Here is a 20,849-nt window from a genome sequence, read left to right on the forward strand (position 1 = left end):
ACAATTGCGATCATACATTTTTTAGAATAAATTTGACGAATATAACATCATCCAGTTACATACCTTTAAACCAGGCACGTGTTCGGCTAAAATTGAAAGATCCCTTCCAGTCCTAATAATTTAATCATGTAAAATAATCGTACAATTGAAAATATGTATTTTGTACTGGGTCTAGAAAACTATACTGATACTAAAAATGTATTTTTACATTAAATTTATTAAAATCCACCAAATTTTACGTGAAGTGACAAAGTCTATAAAAGAACATCGTTTTGCGTTTATTTTGCTGATCATCGCATCGTTCTATGCGGGTTCCGCAGGGAAAATTAAATTTGCACTTCCACCGGACACTGGACAAACAAAATATGTCAGGCTGCCAGGTATTGTTCATTGCCGTTCGATCGATCACTATGTAAGCAAGTATAATATGTGCTCAACTGTGATATGTATTTTATGAAAATACATCTCAATCTCCTCGAGGCTATACATTATAATTCGACGTTGTTTTCGACAATTGGTGCACGCTCGACGCGCTCCGGCCCTTTCTCGATGTTATATAGTTAAAATTTTTGCTCGATATAATATGCTCGAGATCTCAATCTTTCGCTCGATTTCCCGCAAAAATGAAAAGAAACTTACTGATGCATAAAGCAAGCGTAATTTATTCGACGTACCAAAGTTGTTCCAAGGTTTATGCCGACTCTAATTGGTCCATCATGGCTTTGAGTCGCGAGCGTGATTCATCCAGTATTTTTTATACATGCTGCAGGGAACGAATTTCTATATATTATCGCTGACTTTGCTCATTTATCAGATATTCTCCATATGCAACGTATAATTTATTTCACTTTCTACGCAGACTAAATGAGAAAACTAATTCTAAATCAAACTGAATCAAAGTCGAATCGGAAAAAGCTATGTAATACATTATTTAGCTACATCACTTAGCTACATAAATTATAAAAATTCTTCATAAGATTTAGAGCTTTTAATTTTAAGAATCAGACACCAAATAATTTTTAAGTTAATTCAATGAAGCTAATTTTTTTCAAAAACGAATAAAATAAGTTCAACGAATTTTCTTCTACGTTTTCTGGCTACAGAATTTGTAAAGGAGATTGCAAAAAACTGTTCAATTTTAAGAAAGAGATTTTTTTATTTATCTAGAATACAATTAAAACTTCTTGGTCATAATTTTAAAATTTTCTGTTTCGATATTTGGGAAAAAAGGAGTGCCATCGTCGTTGATTATGTCAGCGTAGTTCCATGAAAATTTTTCTTCGAATCCCGCCCTTGTGGCTAGAATTTGGGAAGCTTTTGCTGTGAATGTTGTGGATGTTCCTTTTATACCAAACTTCTTACCCATTTCACTTCTATGTAATGATAAACTTAGTCAGTAATTTATCATTATTGGTCATCAATAATTATAAAATTTAAAGTCTTTGGGAAATTTAATTTTACCAAGAGATTTAGTTAATAAGTGAGATTTTTATGCTTTATTCAGTATTCGAAATAAGAGCTTGCTTCTATTAAAAATAAACGATTATAATAGTAATTAGACAAAGCAAACAACTAAAACAAAGTATCAATAACAATTTTTAATGAAAATAAGAATTGTAATAAATGCTACCTGGCTTCTAGAAGTCGCAAGCCCAGCTTCTGTCCCCGCAGATGAGTTGCGACCGCAAGTCCGATTGCAGATATATATTCATCAACGCCTAAAATATTTGAACAGTTAGCCGTCTCTTTTGCATCCAACATGATTTTTGCCAATGCTTTAAATTTCGACGATTTAAAGCTATCCTGCAAATATTGATTCGGTAAGGAATGTAAGTGAACATTTTATGCGATGATAAATACGTTTATTCATTCGTATTTTTATAATACCATTAGTTGAAATATTTTTTGGTCGTTTGCTTTAGAAGAAACATATAACATATTTAAAGCAACCAGTTCACCTATGCTCCCATCAGAACCAAGTACGTAAGCCGCTTCAACGCAGCCTTCCTCTAAACAGTACTTCCAACATACTTGAAAGTCATGAATCATATCTGGATCATTTTTACAATCTATGCAATGGAAACCGAAAATTTTTTATTAATTTAAAATGTATCGAAATTCATTAAATTTTTTATTGCTTAATTATGTTTTCCTCACTAAGACTTTTACAAATAGGCTCATCGGGAATGTAATACTTGAGCATGAAATCTATAGTTTCCTCTCGTCTATCCACCGGAACTTCTTGAATAGAAAACCGAATCGGTCTTGTTGATCCATCGCTTAATTTTTCTGTACTTTCAATGATTTTCCAAACATTTAATGGACCGGCAGGCCTCTGCCAAGTCTTTGGCAATTTATCATCCATACTTATTGAAAATATAAAGCTATATGTGATAATATATCTCAAATAATTTTAATATTATGAAATGCGATAGGAAAAATGTACATCATTGTTATACGAAATAAGTGTCAGTAAAGAATTTGTATCTATATTATGATGAAAGAAATATATAGCGTACACGCGTAAAAACGTTTTTTGGTTAAATAATCAACTGCGATAAGCCATGCAGTTTGAAGTTTATCTACAACACTGCTTACTTATACTCCCCATTAAATCACATCTCAGTCAGTTATAGAATGTAAACTTGCATATTGAGCTTACCTCTACCGAAAATAGCAAAGACTACTGCTGCTGCCGCTTGCTGCCGTCGTTGCCACTGTCGCACAGACGTCGACAAATTCCAACTCTCGTTTAGCTAAACACATTTAAAGTCTCCAAATGATTTTACGACGTGTGGGTATATGTGCGTGTAAATATAAAATAAAGTGATGTTATATTATCCACGAAAACCTGCAATTGAATGAAAATGTGAAAATTAGCGAGAACAACTCGATGCGCAGATCTCTTGTTACAGCCTTAAGAAGAAACTTCGAGTTATGTAATCGAGGGAAGCTGCTATTAAGCTTCCGGCATTGTGCAGTTGTATTCGCGTAAAAGTATATCAACGCGTATCTTTGGATTTTAGCGCGCTTAAATTTCACTAGTTATATTCTTTGATAAGTCCCAAAATGTTTGAAAGTTTTTAATCACTGCACTGGATTTTCATGCTACTGATTTAAAATGTAAAAATTCATTTTTCAAAAATTATAACCCGCTTTTCGAAACAAAACAACTCAACTCAATTTATTGTTGAAAAAGTACTACATAAAATAAAACATTTAATTAATTAGATAGAAGGTTCACTTTGAAAGAAGTCAAATAATTTTCAATTAATATTAACATTTTACAGTATGGCTCAAAATGAAAAAGATGTCATGGAGCGATTAATTAATTATCCTCGGCAATAATAAAATAGAGTTGTTGGGAGAAGTTAAATAAAAAAATAGCTTATCCGATTATTTTATTATCAGGATATACATATGGCATTTAACAAATAGAAAAAATGACATAAATACATTGACAAAAGAATGAACGCTTTATCTCCTACGTTATTATTGTATCAGATTTCTTTAATACGGAAAAAGTACATATAGTAGTTCACTATCCAACAGACTGTAAGTTTGCCCCATCATATTATTTTTCGAATTGATATGCATTGGATTAAAAGAGAACTTCGTTTTATGTTTCGAAATTTCTTTGATTATTCTGTAAGGGCATAATAGTTATTTTAAAAATAAACGGTATTTGCAATTACAATAGACTATGGAAATGAGATAAAGAGCACAAAGACTCAAACATATGCGATGAAGAGTTAAATAAACACGAATAACAAAAGATGACTTAAGTCGATGCTCGAGTTTTCATTTGATACTTTCAATACTTAATATTCATGTAAATACCGTCAGATAATACGTGAACGAAATCTTGTTACAAGACAAAGAACAAATATATTAAATTATTTCGCTATAAATTTAATAAAATAAGAGTTACATTCATCTGACTTTAATAAAACTTGATTATTTACATTAAATTAATCATTAATAATGTACGTATCTACATGTATTTACATCTTACACATAATCAAAAAGGTGGATGTTGTATTTGGCTATTTAATTCAACTTTTTGATCATAATTTTCACTGATTTTGATTTAATATTGGGAAAAATTAAAGATCCTTCGTCATCAAGAACTGAAGCATAGTCTTGCTCGAACACCGTTTCGAAACCGGCTCTTTCCGCTTGTATTTGAGATGCCGGTGCTGTAAAAGCCGTCGAAGTTGCGGTCAACCCATATTTGCGTCCTATGTCGGTTCTAAAATATAAATAGCTCAATTGAAATTATAATTTTGTATTTTATTCAAATTAATGAAATTAAATGAATGATTAAGTCATGATCGATAAATCCAATATCTATAAAAAATCTATGTAAAATTACTATTTGTTTTAAAAGTCAAAATTAATGAATAAGTAATTGACTAGATTGGAGGATATCTGCATGTTTGTTTATGTCAGTGATGATAATTCGTTATTCCTTTAATAAATAGAAGGTCCTGTTCGTTTAGAAAATTTACTTTTCAACTTGAATTTTTACGCAAATAAGATATGTTTCACGAATAGATAATTCACCTTGATTCAAGAAGTCTGACTCCAAGTTTCTGTCCTCTAAAATTGGGATGAACACTGAGACCCAACGCTGAAATGTATGTGTCAACTTTGTAGATATCACGAACGTCGGGAGCTTTTTCGTTCAGATCATGCATAAATTCAAATATTTTTCGAGAGCCTTGAGATTTGAAATTTTTCTGTAGTAAGGAAAATTAATTAATAAATGATGTCATTTTGCATTATTAACAACTTTTAAACAATTAAATTTATTTTTTCTAACCATAAAATTTTCTATTGCCTCTTCTATTTCGTCGGTTACTGGAAAAAGAATATTGACTCCGGCTAGCTCTTGAATTTGATTGTTCGAATCAAGCTTGTAGGCGGCTACACTGATTCCTATTTTCAATAAATAGTCCCACAAAATCCGAAAATCATTCAATGCTTCTTCATCATCTTTAATTTCTGCAAATGACATAAACTATATCAATATTTAATTTATATTTCCATTTCCGTTATAAATTCTCGAGTTTTAACATTTATTTTCAGTAATTTGCAAAGAAAAATTTCCTACATCGAAGACATATATCTACGTACTTGAACATTGACAAGTGACTTCATCGGCAACAAAGTAGTCACACATGTGCTTTATGACGTCTTGATAATGCTCTTCAGGAATATCTTGGATGGAGAATTTTATTTTTTTCTTCGTACCATCATTCTGATGTTCTTCGCCCTCAATTATTCTCCAAATGTTCAAAGGCCCATCCGGCCGATTCCAGCTTTTAATAGTTTGTCTTTTTTTGACATCGTTGTTACTTTCATCCACCATTTTTTTTCGATTAATGACGTATTTAATTTCAAACTCACTGAAAAAATTTATAGAAAATGTTATAAATGTTTTATCGAACTAAACACAACTAAATTATTTTTAGTGCTCAAAAATAACAAAATTAAGAAATGTAGGGTATTGAATGATTAAATTCATTTGAGACACTAAAAAATTTAATTTTTTTTATTTTTCATAAATTTGTTTTACGTTTAGTTTACGAAGCTAAAATATCTACGTATTCAGAGTAATTTTGGAAAATTGCAAGTGCGTTTACGAGATCTCACAGCTTAATTCAGTGATCGAGCAAATTTTATGACTCTGCACATTCGAGGAATAGGAATAATTTTGATACTTTGCTCTACTGGTATGACTTATACTGTTAAAGCATAAATGTCCCCTCTGCAATTTTGTTGAACTATTATATAATTTTAAATGATTTCACATTACATCCTAGTTAATTCGAATGTTCATGATGTTTTTAGTAACAAGTTTTGTGTTTAAAATATGCTCATCATCTCACACTATATCGTTCACATTTGACGACACCCGCTCGCACGCACGCACACACAAACACATTAGCAGAGACACGGAATTTCGTCGAAACGATTTTCACGATGTCCAAAGATAAGTTTAAACTGAAATAAAGTTACATGCACAAGTACCTAATTTAAATGAAAAATTATGTATGGTGTGCGCGTCGTCGAAATTTCAGAATTAAATGCAACGCAAGACGGGTATGTACAACGCATTAGTTGGCGTGATACGTGTTAAAGTGACTTTTAAACGATCGCAATTCTCACCGAGGAAATTTCGCGGATATTTTTACGAATTACACTTTACAACTACAACGGACGATTAAACGCAAAAAGACTAAAAGTAGGTCACGTGTCAAAGTGCAAACCGAGTTTACAAGCTCTACCTTGACGCGTGTGCGATGGGTGCAATTCTCATTACGCGGCGCAGTCTGTTTGCCATTGGAGATCATCCGATAGGGCTGCTGGACAATTGAGTCTTCCGCTTCTACTTTCCGATTTTATATACGTACCCACGTGCAGAATTACCTAATGACTTACGGATATCTTTCGTTGACAGGAAGAAGAGTCAACTTATTTATCAAAGAGACTAACAATTGTGTGTCCAAAATCATATATGCTACATCATAGTGATGCCCGCCCAAAATAATCAACTTAACTCTCATTCTCAGCTATCTTCGATGTTTGCTCAACAGATATAGTCTTAATTATTGAAGATTGCTAGTCGACATTTTTTATAGAATTTCGCGAACACGTATACATTGAAAATGACACGATGAGCTGTTTATTTGATTCCGTCGCAGTTGTTATCAGTGTTACTGCGGGAAAAATTGTAGAAAAACAATTCCATCAAAATCGATAAGTCTCGTTACATCGTGTGGCTGGAACCGAGTACTTTTTTGCCATAACTCGTTCAAAATAATACACAGCATGCCACACGATACACATAGTAGCGCTAATTCTTATAAGAAATTAAATTTTCCACCCAGTAGCTCGCGACCGTTGTCGCATTGATCATTATATATTTTTTGTCGAAACTATATAGAAAGCGTGTGCAGTATTCAATAATTTGATTTCCAATATACGCAATTAAAGCCGTGCGAATTCGACCTATGAAATCATAGAAATGTCGCGGATTCATAGGCATTATAAAAATGTTCGCGTATACGCTGCGAAGACAATGAGCGGAAAATCATAGTATAGCGGATATAGGCGAGGAGAGAAGCGAAAATATACGACGCTTGCGTGAATGAATAGATGGTCAATTGCAGCGGGTGGCACACCGCGCGTTGTTGTTGAATATACACGCGGAAAGATGAGAAAAAAAGAATGTCATGCGTGATGGATATATATATATACATATATTGTAAGCGAAAAATGTCTTACTCACGCGAATATAGCGACAGGCGCGATAGTACTAATGATACGCGCTCCTGTGCACAGTAGCGGAGTCTGTCGCTGCTACTGCCGAGCGTATGCTCGTGTATGCCTGTGTATATAAAATTGAAAATTAATTTGCGTATAGCGCCTGGTCACACGCATACACACGCACATACATCGAGGCTCTCGGCGAATCTATCGTCACACACTGCGCGATAATTCGTAAAACTCGCCGCCAGAGCACCGACGGACGAGAAGCAGCAGCAACAGCGGCAACCGTTATGTTGACACGTTATCGCGTACACTGGCGCGAATCGCCGCGCTCCAACTATATATGAATATGTCGCACGCGCGTAATATATAATGTATCCTCGCCATCTCATACGATGCGCTCATCTCTCGCATACATAGATATAATAAAGAGATATACGTCGGTGCATATCGTATAGGCAGTACATGTAGTCGACGAGCCCCTCTCTCGTGTCAGCTCGCGCGACGGATCATGCCAAGCAGCGACGGACGGATCGTGCCGCGCGTATACGCATGTGCGTGCATATCATTACTCGCTCAACGAGCGAGGGCATGGGGTGCGTGCCTCGATATCTTCCATCTATATAGACATACCAAACGCATCACGCCCGGAAGAGAAGGGCCAAATGGACCATGGATGCGTGCATACTTACCCCTCTCCTCCACTCATAGCCTGCGGATCTATATTCGGTCGGCGCTTCTTTCGCCAGAAAATTTCGCGCTCCTGTTGTATTCGGCCAAGCGTTTTAGCCGACTACCCATTTACTCTCTCTCGCTACGAAGAACGTAATTTGCATCATGGGGTGAGCACAATGCACAATGATGGAAGGGCCTCCCATCGTCTATTCCGGGAACAAAAGCACATCTCGCGTGCACTTATGCTCGCCTCTGCAGCCGCGTCCTCGGTCAACCAACTTTTAAAGTCTAATAAACATCTCCATGGAAGATATAAAAGTGCGCGGCGTAGTGGTGGTGTGCCGGCGGTGCGCGAGAAGCGAGCAGCGAAGCCGCGTCTCTCGTTTTTCTCGGAGAAAAGTATCCGCGTATCGTGATAAAACATTGTAAGCTTCCTCGCTACGGAGGATTGCATAATTCTTTTGATAAAATTAAAATACACTTGATTATAGTCGTTTTATCGGGAAAGTTTTCAAGGTTTTTCTATTTGAAAATTCTTTCGCCTTTTTTTGTGACTCAATATAACAATTTGAATAACTGAATGGCTCTATCGTGCGTCAGTTGAAAGTTTTTTCCGCGCAAGATGTTTCCTCATTCATTTTTTCTTGATGAAAGTTCAAATTTATCTTTTTTAACGCAATTTCTCGCAACTCCCATATTAAATCAAACATTTTCGCAGATATCAGATCCTACAGGATATTTGATATCAGCAACTTTGCAGCGATTGACAGTTAACATAAAAAAATAAAATCTTTATATCCTGAAAATTTGTATCGAAAGAATTAAATACTTTTATATAGAGTATGATTTTCTCAAAAAAATCAGGATAACTTACTTATATATTAAACAAAATAAATCTACGTTCTGAATTTGCGAAAAAGTTTCTTTAAATCAATGATCTATTCATAGATTAATAGTTCGTTTTATTTAATATTTTATTTTGGAAATAAATTCATAAAAATATTTTAATGAGCAAAACGTTTCATCATAATTTTTACACACTTAGAAGTGATGTTAGGAAATTGAGGCTTTCCATTCTCATCTACAATATCTGCATAATTTTTAGAAAATTTTTCCTCAAATCCGGCGCGCTCTGCTTGACGTTGTGATGCTGCTGCTGTAAACATCGTAGAGGTTGCAGGAAAACCGTATTTTTTGCCCAAGTCGTCTCTAAAATTTTAATTAAAATCATAATGTTGTATGCTTGTTCATTCAGGTAAGGAGAATACCAAAGCTAAGGTAAACATTTCCGCAGGATATATTTTTTTTTAAAGATACGCGAATTGCTTCATTTTCTAGTTTTCTAGATAATCATGTTAAAAAAAAATATTCTTGGAAAATCTTAAAAAAGTTTTACAATTTTCCTCTTTAGTCGGACTTTAGTATCTCATTCGAGTAAGAAAAATAATGTTCGAAAATATGACTTTTATCCTTATCGTTTTATTTCATTTTGTTTTTAAGTTTCTTTTTGAGTGAAGTGGTCAGTAATCACTACTTAAAACAGAATATAATCGGTACAGTTTGCCACATTCTTTGTCCAGTCAAACTATCATGTTGTGAAACAATGTTTATTCCATAAAATTTAATAAAAAAAGTTCACTGAAATAACTTACCTCGTTTCTAGAATATATTGTCCAAGTTTTTGTCCACGATACTCTGGTAAAACACTAAGACTTATCGAACTAATGTATTTATCAACATTATAGATTTTGCAAACATCTGCATTGCTCACGAGATCTTCGAATAGTCGCCAAATTTTTTTGAAGTTCTCAGATTTAAAATTTTTCTGTGAATAGATTAAAAAGTTTTATACCTGATATAAATCAAAAATATTCATCTTTTTGATCAAATCCATACCATATCTTTGGAAGAATCTTTTGTCACCATGAAAACAATATTGGCTCCAACTAATTTATCAATTTTTCCGTCCGAGTCTAACTTATAACAACCTATAACTACTCTTTGATCCAAGGCATAATTCCAAACACTTTGAAAATCAGCTACACCATCTGGATCTTGTTTGATTTCTACAAAAAACATTTTTGCGAAATTGATTTCAAAACAAATTAATATTTAAAAAATAAATCATAAAATAATTATAAGTGATTAACAATGATTGTAAATATTCTTTTGACTGATTGAGCGAATGTATTTTGAATTATACAAGTTAATGGAATTATCAAAATGAGTCACTGAATCGTCTCATTTTGGTTTTATTAATATTTTTGATCAGTACCATACTTACTTGTGGATTTGCTCACTGGCTCATCCTCTAAAAAGTAATCGTAAAAATGATCCAAGACTTCCTGTCGTCTGGACTCATCGTCAGGAATATCTTGAATAGAAAATTTGATTGGTTTTTTTGACCCATCCTCCATTCGCTCGTAACCATCAACGATTCTCCATACGTTTAATGGTCCTTCTGGTCGCTTCCAATGTGCCATATTTAGCAATCCAATAAAATCTTCACTGCACTATGATTTCTGACGAGTAAATTAAGATAGTACTTGCAGTGAGAGTAATTTACTAAAAACAATCGGTAGGAACGTATTGTAACCAGTTTAATAAATGATCGCAGCTACAACTGCACGCACATTGACATTAATCTTGCGAACGAACGATAAGTGATAACTGAAAAAGCAACTGATATGGCAAAGTGTGTATAAAGATTTATTTTTGATATCATTAATAAATGTCTCATAGAGAGTGGTTTTACTTATCGTTTTCGAATAAATATCGAGAGACTTTTTTTGTTATTTTTAGAATATACTAAAATGGTTTTGTTTCTCATAAAAAATTATTTTCTCAAAAACTTTTTTCAATAAAAAAATACTACATTGTTAAATAGATTATCTTTAATAATTTACCAATGAAAAATAAATGAGATATACTCCTCTCATAATGATCAACATTTTAATCAATAACTAGATTTATATTTCTCGCCTATAAATTAAATTATTTTAAATATTTAGTCGAAGTTGCAGAAAATGCAATTGAAATAAATCATTTTTATGATGGCTTTATTGTCTCCTTAGAATCACGACTATTGAAATTTGCCTTATATTTTCGCGAAAAAATTGTATGAACTTGAGCAATTTTGAATAAACTCGTTTTCAATGCGACCGATCAAAAAAAGAATGTTTTTTCTTCAAAAATCCAAAATAGGTATCGCTGTTACTTTGAAAACGTGAGATTGTAAAACGAGCACGCGATGAAAAGATGACGAAGAAGATACCGCGTATAGTACGGCCGATATATAATGCCAAAAACAACAGACATTTATTGCCGACGATACCGCTGACACGAGAATCGGCTTGCGGCTCGAAATTACACAGAGCGCGATTCGCCAGTAACGTAATCGTCAGAATTTGAACGATGGCATTACATCGTACTTTACGATTTGTCGCCTATAGTTCGTATAATCGTTGCGTAACGCACGTTATCGCGGAGCGAGCGCGAGGACGAAGGAACAGCATGACACGAGCTAAAAAAACGTAATTTTCCAAACGGATCGGACGGCGAAAGAAGCCAAGCGAGATGTCGTCGGCCGCGAGCGCGAGAGCAACAATCGCGAGCGAAGAGATTCGGAGCAACTCGCGATTTTTCTTCGGAAACTTTGGCTCGCGTCGTCGCTCGACCCCTGCACATATTGTCCGCCTCGAGCTTCGCTCCGCATTCGCTTAATGAGCTGTTAAGCACAAACATCCATGCATATTCATATTCCGAAGTAAACACGTTATCACTATCGACTCTTCTCTTCTCTTCGCTGCCATACGCATACTATAATCAGTATCGGAAGATTGCAAGCTCGGCAGTTTGAGCTGCGCTTATTTCGATCAAGCGCGCGCAGAGCTGCAGGCCACGCCAATCGTTAATTCGCAGTCGGCACGCGCGCAACGACTTACTCGCCTCGAATCCTCGAGTCTTTTGCGGACGGCAGAGACGAAGACGACGACGAACGCGGAGTCAATCAAGCTACTCGTCGCTTCACCGCATCCGTCAGCGCGTCCGGAACGAAAGCTCGCGTTCGAATCTAGCGCTTCGCTCGCGGTACACCACCGCACCGTCGGAAAAGCTCGAGCGCGCAAGCGTCGGCGCCGCGGCTTTGTTCCAACTGCCGTTTCGGCTTCGTATATAGGTATACAACGAGTGCTATATACGAACACACGCAAGGCCGCCGATATATACCTATACAGGCGCGCACGTAGAGCTGCACAGGTTCGTGCAAAAGATCGATCATGCGGCTGATACGCGACGAAGTGTCTGCTGCTGCTACGACCACGACTACTACTGCTGCTGTTGCTGACAGTGCTGCTGCCTGCATTGATAATAGTCGCAGTGGTGTCGCTGGAACGCCTGCGCAGTGTCGTCCGGAGGCGCAGATCTGCGGCCAAGGGCCACTGCTGGATTCGACCGAAGAAGAGGATCATCATCCTCGTCGTCGTCATCAGGTGCAACAACAATCGCAGCAGGTCGAAGAGCTTCGAGGTGTCGTCGAGCGACAGGAGGATCGCACCAAGCTCTTTCTCGATCCACTTTGCGATGCTGTGAACGCGCCGAGACAGGCCAAGAATCTCGAGATGCCAGGCCAGGATGTCGCCGACATGGAGCTCTGCACGGACAAGGTCCTCTCCAAGGAGCGGATACTCCAGGAGCTCACCAAGGCCGTCAAATTGGTGAGTGACGATTGTTCTACTCGACTTCCGTGCGCACTCCAACTTCGCTGAGATATAGCCAAGATGGAACACCTCTAGGTATTAAGATCGAGACAAAAGCTCTTGACGCGCGACCCTCTATCGTACAGAGCTTTAAAATCAATCGTGAACAATCGACCCTTGCATCATTTTACTTATCTCTCTTGAATCGATTTTTCCGTTAATGTTGAATTCATCGTTGTTTAACGTGTTTTTTTTAACCACGGCTACTCTTATAATTCGTTCTTCTTTATGTAGTTGAAAGCTCGAGAGCAGCTTAGCCGTATTGTCCTGCATTGACTGTGTTACCTGCATCGCATCTGCAACGAAAATACTTTAATATCGCATTTCGCGCACGTCCCGTTTCATTTGAAGGGCATTCAGGCATGGAATTCTTTATCACCTCCCTTTAAGGACAAATCTTCGACTTTTAAAAAAGCTTAAAATAATTCATACGACCGCATTATAATGTACTGTAAAGCTTGCAGCATTTCCTTGATGTGTATCGAATTTTCTCGCAAGCTTCTTCTCTCAGTCCCGGCTCGTTGTCATTTTTAAATTATCGTCTCGGCATAAACATTCTAAGCTGCATGCTCGATGTGCTTATTCTCTTACGAATGACTATCGGAGCGTCTCAACGTCTATAGTTGATAAATTACGGCTTTCTCGAAGCGATAAGACATCTTTTCCCCGTTCCGACGTGCTATTCCGATCACCTTTCAACGTTCATACTTTCTTTTCTCCGATACATTTAATCCGTTTGTTCGATTGATGGATATTTTTCAATAAAAAAATTTTAATGGCTTGTTTCTCGTGATGGATTTAAAAATTTCAATAGATATTCATAGTAATATGAAGAGACGAGTGCGTGTTTTGTTGCGTGCGTGAAAAAATTTACCTACTAGTTAAAATGAGAGATTTTTCATCACGAAATAGATCAAAACTTTTTCAATTAAAAATTCTGTTTAATTGAAATAAATGGAAATTCAATATAATGAGTACTTCGAGAACTTTGGAAGTTACAAAATTAGCCGCTTAGCGCATTTTTACACGCTCATTTTGGCGCTGTATGCCGCACGAAGCTGCTGTTGTGATTATAACAATCCAGTGACGTCTAGCAGAACTGCACTTTTCTGCATCGACTCTCGATAGAGCAAAAAATGTATTTGTTGTCCTAATCAGCTGTTGCCCTCTTGGACACCTGATAAGTATGACCTGTGTGATTTGTGCTCTGTCGTAGTTGCCTATCTGTGAAATTCGAAAATATCTTTTAATGTTTTACACTGGCTTAATGACATCCAATGGAATTTGCACTTAATTAATTGTATCAAAGATTAGTCATAAGCTGCCAGTTGCAAACATATTTAACATTTCATTGAGTATTATAGTAAGACGACTAATGATACATATATAACCTCCGCATTATGGAAATAATATAGTATTTTTTTACAACATTGTAATATTATATTAACATAATTATTCAACAAAACTTAATTTTGTTTGACAGATCTACATTCAAAGTTTACATGGATCTGTTGTACTTGACGGTGACTCTTGGCTTGTATACTGGTTAGACAGAGCCCTGCGTCATGGTTTACGTGTTGAGCGGCATGGATATTGGGGTACCGTTAGAGAACTTAGTCATCAAGATACTGTTGTCGTTATACATGCACTACAAAATGTGTTAACATCTATAGGAAAAGGTATGTATAAGATTATTAATCATTTCATCAAAGTTTATCAAAAATTGTCTTTACAGGAAGAGCATGGCTGTATCATACACTCAGTGAAGGCAGTTTTGAGAGCTATTTAGCATGCATGTTAAGGGATGCTAAAAACTTGAAGAAACAATACTTTCCCCATGCTCTTGTGCGAGATGCTGATCGAACTAATCAATTGGTGAATCTTTTGGCAGGATTAGAAAATGTTTCATTCACACTGCAGCTGGTATGTACTGAGATTATATCATTTTATGATCTTATTTCACTTTTTATGAAAATATATAACTGTAACTGTATTCACTTCTCAAATTTATTGATAAAATAAATGTTGGTATTAATTAAAATGGTAGGATTTACTAAAAATTTAAATCATAAGCATACAAATAAGTTTCAGCCTATAAATTCAATTAGATGAGTCAAAACTTTCATTCAGTTGTGATATATGTAATATAATTGCAAATCTTATTTTGTCACTTATATTATATCAGTTAATGAAATAATATAACACTTGCTTAACAAAAATCCTTGTTCTCGTTAAAGTAAGCAGTGAGTAGATAAAATGTAACAAGTTTGATCATTTACCAATGATATCGATGACCGATAAACATCCATTGAATACTTAGTATACATCAATTTCGTCCCTGTAAATAATAATTAATAGTGTTGAGAACGGTAATTAATAATGGTAATTAACAGAAAGTTGGCTCATTACAGGCACGTTTATCTTTAATTGTGAGAAAAGGTCATCACAGGTTATCGCATACAGCTACAATATAGCACTCTCTTTTTGTGGCTGATCGTAGTATGCTTTTTATTTTTCTCTCCTTTACTGTAATCATTTGCTGCGTGGTCAATTTGATAAACGTGATGAATAATCTCTCTGACGTATTGCAGTGGAAAATCTTTGCCTGTGAAAGTATATGAAAATTTGCGATAAGAGGAAACTAAAGAGGGTGTCACCGTAAAACTTCATGTTTCAGCTTAACACGCCTATATTATGTATAGCATTACTTTAACGAGAACATGGATTAGCGCAAATCGAGCAAACATGCGAAGGAAAACATTTCCATTCAGATAGTTATAATTAGACTCGAACTCTCGTACACCAATGAACTGCCGCTTTTATAAACATGCATTGATTAATTTGACGATACTGCAAATTCTGTATAAAAACAAGTTTATTTATTTAGACACTATCATTTTTTTATTACAAAACTCGTCAATGAACAACTTGTTTTTCCTTATGAAATGTGCAGGATGTCACGTATCTCGATATTTGCAACTACATGCCGCAGCGGCCGATGAGAGGCTCGCCGTCGGGTGTCTTGCTGAATTTGCACCTCTGCCGCCAACGGGGCAGCCTCTCGTCCGGGGTCGATACCGATATGGACGCTTCTAACGATACCGATAACAGCGGCTACAAAGAGGTAAACCGAAGTTAAGATTTTCACGCGTATCATCGATAACGTTTAAGGCAACTATTTGCGCTAAACGATATTATCGACTAGTTATCTTAAACGTTGCAAAAAAATAATAATTATAATAAAAGTTTAAGATAAGACTGGTTGATTTTAATAATATTTATTCGTACGAATCAATAATCCACGAGTGTCGAATGCTATGCGAAGCGCATTTTTTCGTCGAATATTGATACAAGGCAAGCGCCATGAGTTGAAAAATAAATCGCGACGAAAATACATAATCTTTATTATCTTATATTGCAGGAGGATTGGTCGACGGGAAATGCGGCCAAATATCATTACAACAGGTGTAAAATGTACGACTGCGAGAACGACAATAGGGACACGGATTTGTTTTCGTCATCCAGCCACTCGTCGGACGAGGCCAAATTGTCCAACAACGGTTCTGCCGGCAAGTTTCACAACAGCGTCGTGACGAACAGCGACATAATTAACCAAAACGTCGTCGGTGAAATCGACGATGAACAAATGGACTGCTCGAGTCTAGATACAGTCAAGGTACAGATAGTTACAGATATGATAAATGATTGAAAATTCTAATTGATATCCAATTAGCGCATGATAATAGACAATCAGTACCTCACACGAGAAAATTTAAAAATTTTCAGAATTACAACTACTTGGAAGAAAAATTTGGCAATTCGAAGCAGCACGAGCAGCAGCAACCCCGTACGGATGCCGAGAACAATGGAATCAGACCTTGTCTACAGCAGCGTTCGAGCTTCAACGGTGACGGTTTCAGCTTTAAAAAACCTCTGCAGGATCATCGCGGCAGCTCCTACGTCATCAATAACGATACGAATCTGCTGGAACTCAGCATGACGATTTCGGACTGCGACAATACGGAGGCGCCTTATAGTATTTTAAATACGGTCAATGTTACCGATACCGGCATACTGTCAACGTCGAGCTCGGACTCGCACGTGCAGAAACGCCATCGCAAGAAGAAGCGAGGCGACGTGAAAAAGCGCGTGAGCTTCCACGAGGATATCTTCAAGATGATGAAGCTCGACGACGAGGAGGATTACGTGGATACTTATTCGAAACCGTGTCCTCCGCTCAACGAGACTGAAAAAAATACTCATAAAGTCCGGTAAGTGGCTCTATATTTACCTATGCATGGATTCTATTTTTCATCAAACCAAATTGAAATATTGCATTGACATTTCTAGGCACAGCTGGTGTTCGCATGGCGATTCGTCATTCATCGAGCGAGCCGCCCAGCCGACTCGACAAACGTTTTCCGATTACTACTCGTCGTCATCGACTCTCAGTGGATACGATAATTGTAACGATCTAGATTATAAATCAAGAGAGCCGATGGTCGGGGCGGCTATTGCCGAAACCGAAGCCGAACAGGCCGAGTGTGCCGTTTGCGAGCTCGACATGATGTGCGAACGAGGTGTGCCCGAAGGACAGGAAGATCCCGCTTTTTCAAAAATCCTCTGCGAACTCGAAGAAAACGAGGCGAAGGAGGCTTACGTCGAGGAAAAAGAGTTCGAGAGTATCGTCGAAGAGCCGGAATTCGTTAAATTGGAAATGCCTAGAATGCCTTTAGGAAAACATCAAGTAAGACATTCTTTGATCTGTACCGTTCATAAAGTCATTTTGTAAAAATTAACGTCTAGTGTGATGGTATTCATTTAAATTCTCAATGATTTTATTTGTTATTTCAGGCAAAATACGCAAGTTCAAGCGATTGGTCTGATCTCGAAAGCGTAACAACGACCTCAGACAGCGTAGATGGGCCGAGTCAACCCGGTGGCAATATAACTCAAACGAATCCTCGGCATCTCGCTTCGCCGATAAAAAAACGCTACTCCGTTCCGATTTTATCGCTGGAAGGAAATCGTCTAATGGTGCCACCACTTCGATCAGCCACGTCGAAAACATCGTTGCTCAGTCGATTCTTACGCTCCCTTACGGAGCGCAAATTGGATCCAAAGAAGGATCGTAAGACCGCGTCAAAATTCAATAATTTGCGAATGAAAGGTGCTAAAGTGGACAAAGACGCTTCGCGTGCTTTCGACGCTGCACTGGAACGCGAAGTGCAAGAAAATACATCTGCGAGCAAGAAAACGTTCAGTGGCGAGCGTATTAATCTCAAGCTGAGAGAAGTGTTCAGAAAAAATATCTACAGAGATAAAACGGAGCAGCTTTACAAAGTTTACAAAGTTCGCAGCTCGTACATGACGAACGGCGAGAGCAAACCGATGCTCGCCTTGCTCACCGATAAAACTTTGTACCTGACCGGTATAAAAAGCGATCAGACCTACAGCAATCAATTCGTTATTCCTTATAACGAACTCGATGTTATATTGGTAAATATAAAATAGATATTAAAAAATTTAAGTATTTAATTTGGTTGCGCATCGGAATAATGCTTATGACTATTTACAACTTCAGATTGGACCCAATGCCCAAACGATACTCATATCGAACGCTGATTATGAGATGCAATACCTCTTTTCAACTGGTAGCAGTCAAATTACATCGGAGCTGATAACACACTTGGAGATGGCTATGAGAAGATCGCCGTCGAAACCTAGACTGCCGGCGGTCAAGGAACTTAACTACGACGATATGCACTCGCTCAAACATTCCATTCTCGCCGAGACGGCTGTTCACCCAGTAAATAATTTAATCAATTTTCATATTTTCTAATGCAATATTTTGACGAGTTATGACCCTTGAAATAATCGTATAGGATGAGAAAATCGAACATTATGGCCTCATTTACATGGAGGACGATCATATGTCGCCACCCACGACACCATGCGGTCCTACGAAGGAAGGCGACCTAATGTTTCGGCCTCACGTTTACGAAACGCAATTCCCGAATGCATCCACCAGTCCTTGGGAAGCGGGATATTTTGTACTCAAAGGTGGTGTCGTCTATATGTTTACCGATAGTAATCAAAGACTACCAAAACGTGCTATACCACTTAAAGGCGGTCTCTGTATGGGATGCCGAAGAATACCGAATTCTCACAGGCCACATACATTTGAAATATTATTAAAGCCTAATAAAGCTTATCAAGTGAGTTCCACTATTCATTGCTTACTTCATTTATTAAGTTATGAATGTAAAATTTATTCACGATTTCTGTATTTGCTAATTATCGCTTCTGTTTTACAGTTTGCAGCTCCAGATGAGTACGTAGCATCAGAGTGGCTTCAAAGTTTTGTCCAAAGTGCTTCTGGACTTTATGACTGTTCAGAAAAACGAGATCCACTGCCTTGTAGCCTAGTTGTAACTACAAAGCATATGGTTACAATGAAAGAAGTATTTTCGGGGACACAGAGAGGTCAAACTCTTTCCTGTGCTAGTATCGAGGATCTTACGGCGTTCCGAGTGCCTCTTGCTCAACAATCTTGGTGCATATTGGTCAGTTTTCATTAACAATAATTTAAGTTGTAAGATTTCGCAGAAGTTTAGTTAACTTTTATCCAAATTTCAACAGGAATTCGCGTGCAGAGAGGTACATGAAAACAGCGGTGATTGGGTAGTTTATTTTACGAATTCCAAAGAGTTTTGTGCTTTTCGAGCAGTTCTTGAAAGTCTCTGGACTACTGCTAAATTGGTGAGTTTAAATTTCAAGCAGTAATATAAAAAATATATAGGTTATTGAAGGATAATATATTGGAACTTTAATATTGTTTATAGGGAGATTTTCCAATATCAACTATCTCACCGGAGGATAAACTGCATCATCGTTGCTCTGATGCAAATAAAAATCTGGAACAAGCGTGGAAAAATCTGTTACCATTAGGATCGGACTAGTATATAAATTTTCTCACCACATTCGAATTTCATGCTCTTAAATCATTTTTTCTTAATAGTTATCAAGAATTTCAAAAAAATTTATTTTAAGTCCAATTAATTGAAATAGTCAAGGATCTGCTGTATCATCTTAACTTTGCTAGCCGAAATAATCAAATATAAATCATAGACATAGCAAAGCTATTAAAAAAAGATCCGATCCGAAATTCTAATGATCATGTAGTTTATTTATAAGGTGTAACTTGACTTTTGTTATGTATATATAACTTTACATGAGACCAAGATCGCCATTGTTTTCGTTGAACGTATTTAAATATTTTATTATTTATTTTGCTATAAAGACTGTATATAAATTATATATGACATTAATTATTATAAGTGTCTATGTTATATAAAATGTTAACTGCATTTATCAAAAGAGTGGCTAGAAGATAGCAATGGTGCATTTTCCAGCATATTATTTGTACTCTTTTATCAAAGATACAATAGATTATTTGAGCAGAATTTAAATATAGGTATATTTGTCGCCTCATTAGAAACCCAAGAAAGATTATCATTATTCATATACTAAGACAGATTAAAAATGCCTTAGCTTTGCAGTTATATTTTTTGTATCTTGTACGTGTATCAATAACGCAACGTTAAAACACTAACAGAATATGACACGTTAGAAATGCGAGGAAAAATTATTTCCTCCATTGCTTTAGAGTAAATAACTTATTGCGCGGTTGGCACAGAATAAAATCTTCCAAATTATCAAAAACATTTTAAGGAATCAATGTGTAAATGAACAGTATTGATCGGACCAGACGACCTTTAGTTTATTAATTTGAAATTGGTTATTTGTTGATGTTAATTAATTTTAAATTAAATTATTTAAATTGTTAATTTCTATATAATTTTATAATGTTTTATATTTTGAGTGAATTTCAACGTTATATTTGTCTATAGGTATCTAAAAGATATGCTTTGATTATAACACTTCAATTTTTTCAATAATTATGTTTACCTATACCATGATTCAGTAATTACATTATTTGAAAATTATTACTTTATTGTAAAAAATTGAATTTCATGAATTATGATTCGATTTGTGACAGTTAAATTTAATTTTTAAAATTCTCTGTAATTTGATTATTTTTCAAAATATATGTAAAAGTATGATGAAATTTCAATA

The 20,849-nt window shown here is 36.2% G+C and overlaps 4 protein-coding genes across 13 annotated transcripts; 1 reads left to right on the top strand and 3 right to left on the bottom strand.

Annotated features, from left to right (window-relative positions):
- Positions 1-1,131: 1,131 nt before the first annotated feature.
- Positions 1,132-3,101, bottom strand: LOC106652549. Of its 2 annotated transcripts, none has more exons than XM_014371559.2 (5): positions 2,663-3,101; positions 2,158-2,384; positions 1,888-2,069; positions 1,631-1,803; positions 1,132-1,373 (listed from the first exon to the last, which is right to left on the bottom strand). In XM_014371559.2, the coding sequence occupies exons 2-5, from the start codon at positions 2,363-2,365 to the stop codon at positions 1,175-1,177; spliced, it is 762 nt and encodes a 253-aa protein (XP_014227045.1). In that variant the 5' UTR covers positions 2,366-2,384; positions 2,663-3,101; the 3' UTR covers positions 1,132-1,174. The 2 variants fall into 2 exon arrangements, with proteins under 2 accessions (XP_014227045.1, XP_014227044.1); XM_014371558.2 differs by having other exon boundaries at positions 2,158-2,366; positions 2,663-3,100.
- Positions 3,102-3,384: 283 nt separating this feature from the next.
- On the bottom strand, positions 3,385-7,596 carry LOC106652526. Of its 2 annotated transcripts, XM_014371530.2 has the most exons (6): positions 7,464-7,596; positions 7,298-7,396; positions 5,140-5,411; positions 4,826-5,007; positions 4,567-4,742; positions 3,385-4,252 (listed from the first exon to the last, which is right to left on the bottom strand). In XM_014371530.2, exons 3-6 carry the CDS (start codon positions 5,372-5,374, stop codon positions 4,051-4,053), a joined length of 795 nt encoding a protein of 264 aa, XP_014227016.1. In that variant the 5' UTR covers positions 5,375-5,411; positions 7,298-7,396; positions 7,464-7,596; the 3' UTR covers positions 3,385-4,050. The 2 variants fall into 2 exon arrangements, with proteins under 2 accessions (XP_014227016.1, XP_014227017.1); XM_014371531.2 differs by having other exon boundaries at positions 7,294-7,596.
- Positions 7,597-8,932: 1,336 nt separating this feature from the next.
- LOC106652382 lies at positions 8,933-12,264 on the bottom strand. Of its 8 annotated transcripts, none has more exons than XM_023459688.1 (5): positions 12,181-12,264; positions 10,238-10,635; positions 9,850-10,019; positions 9,606-9,778; positions 8,933-9,162 (listed from the first exon to the last, which is right to left on the bottom strand). In XM_023459688.1, exons 2-5 carry the CDS (start codon positions 10,434-10,436, stop codon positions 8,958-8,960), a joined length of 747 nt encoding a protein of 248 aa, XP_023315456.1. In that variant the 5' UTR covers positions 10,437-10,635; positions 12,181-12,264; the 3' UTR covers positions 8,933-8,957. The 8 variants fall into 8 exon arrangements, with proteins under 8 accessions (XP_023315456.1, XP_023315461.1, XP_023315457.1 ...); XM_023459693.1 differs by having other exon boundaries at positions 10,238-10,518; positions 12,181-12,248; XM_023459689.1 differs by lacking the exon at positions 12,181-12,264 and adding an exon at positions 11,171-11,243 and having other exon boundaries at positions 10,238-10,518.
- LOC106652482 (pleckstrin homology domain-containing family M member 2) lies at positions 12,199-20,817 on the top strand. Its single transcript, XM_014371463.2, has 13 exons — positions 12,199-12,668; positions 14,194-14,389; positions 14,446-14,633; positions 15,664-15,834; positions 16,132-16,386; positions 16,497-16,981; positions 17,061-17,457; positions 17,565-18,209; positions 18,295-18,519; positions 18,596-18,928; positions 19,028-19,276; positions 19,353-19,472; positions 19,556-20,817. The coding sequence occupies exons 1-13, from the start codon at positions 12,231-12,233 to the stop codon at positions 19,670-19,672; spliced, it is 3,819 nt and encodes a 1,272-aa protein (XP_014226949.2). The 5' UTR covers positions 12,199-12,230; the 3' UTR covers positions 19,673-20,817.
- Positions 20,818-20,849: the final 32 nt, after the last annotated feature.

The sequence above is a fragment of the Trichogramma pretiosum genome, unplaced genomic scaffold (assembly GCF_000599845.2).
Source record: "Trichogramma pretiosum strain Unisexual culture from Peru unplaced genomic scaffold, Tpre_2.0 scaffold32, whole genome shotgun sequence".
NCBI classification, from domain to species: Eukaryota; Metazoa; Arthropoda; class Insecta; order Hymenoptera; family Trichogrammatidae; genus Trichogramma; species Trichogramma pretiosum.

What these genes read in the sequence shown, in the direction of transcription:
- LOC106652482 (XM_014371463.2), top strand. Translation starts at nt 12,231, where the DNA reads ATGCGGCTGATACGCGACGAAGTGTCTGCTGCTGCTACGACCACGACT. An exon ending in TTTCATTCACACTGCAGCTG is followed by an intron (nt 14,634 to 15,663) that starts GTATGTACTGAG and finishes TGAAATGTGCAG; the next exon opens with GATGTCACGTATCTCGATAT. An exon ending in TGCCTTTAGGAAAACATCAA is followed by an intron (nt 17,458 to 17,564) that starts GTAAGACATTCT and finishes TTGTTATTTCAG; the next exon opens with GCAAAATACGCAAGTTCAAG.
- LOC106652382 (XM_023459688.1), bottom strand. Translation starts at nt 10,436, where the DNA reads ATGGCACATTGGAAGCGACCAGAAGGACCATTAAACGTATGGAGAATC. An exon ending in AAGATTCTTCCAAAGATATG is followed by an intron (nt 9,779 to 9,849) that starts GTATGGATTTGA and finishes ATCTATTCACAG; the next exon opens with AAAAATTTTAAATCTGAGAA. An exon ending in CAATATATTCTAGAAACGAG is followed by an intron (nt 9,163 to 9,605) that starts GTAAGTTATTTC and finishes TTAAAATTTTAG; the next exon opens with AGACGACTTGGGCAAAAAAT.
- LOC106652526 (XM_014371530.2), bottom strand. Translation starts at nt 5,374, where the DNA reads ATGGTGGATGAAAGTAACAACGATGTCAAAAAAAGACAAACTATTAAA. An exon ending in AGTCACTTGTCAATGTTCAA is followed by an intron (nt 5,008 to 5,139) that starts GTACGTAGATAT and finishes TGTCATTTGCAG; the next exon opens with AAATTAAAGATGATGAAGAA. An exon ending in AGGCAATAGAAAATTTTATG is followed by an intron (nt 4,743 to 4,825) that starts GTTAGAAAAAAT and finishes TCCTTACTACAG; the next exon opens with AAAAATTTCAAATCTCAAGG.
- LOC106652549 (XM_014371559.2), bottom strand. Translation starts at nt 2,365, where the DNA reads ATGGATGATAAATTGCCAAAGACTTGGCAGAGGCCTGCCGGTCCATTA. An exon ending in GCCTATTTGTAAAAGTCTTA is followed by an intron (nt 2,070 to 2,157) that starts GTGAGGAAAACA and finishes TCCATTGCATAG; the next exon opens with ATTGTAAAAATGATCCAGAT. An exon ending in TTGCGACTTCTAGAAGCCAG is followed by an intron (nt 1,374 to 1,630) that starts GTAGCATTTATT and finishes ATCATTACATAG; the next exon opens with AAGTGAAATGGGTAAGAAGT.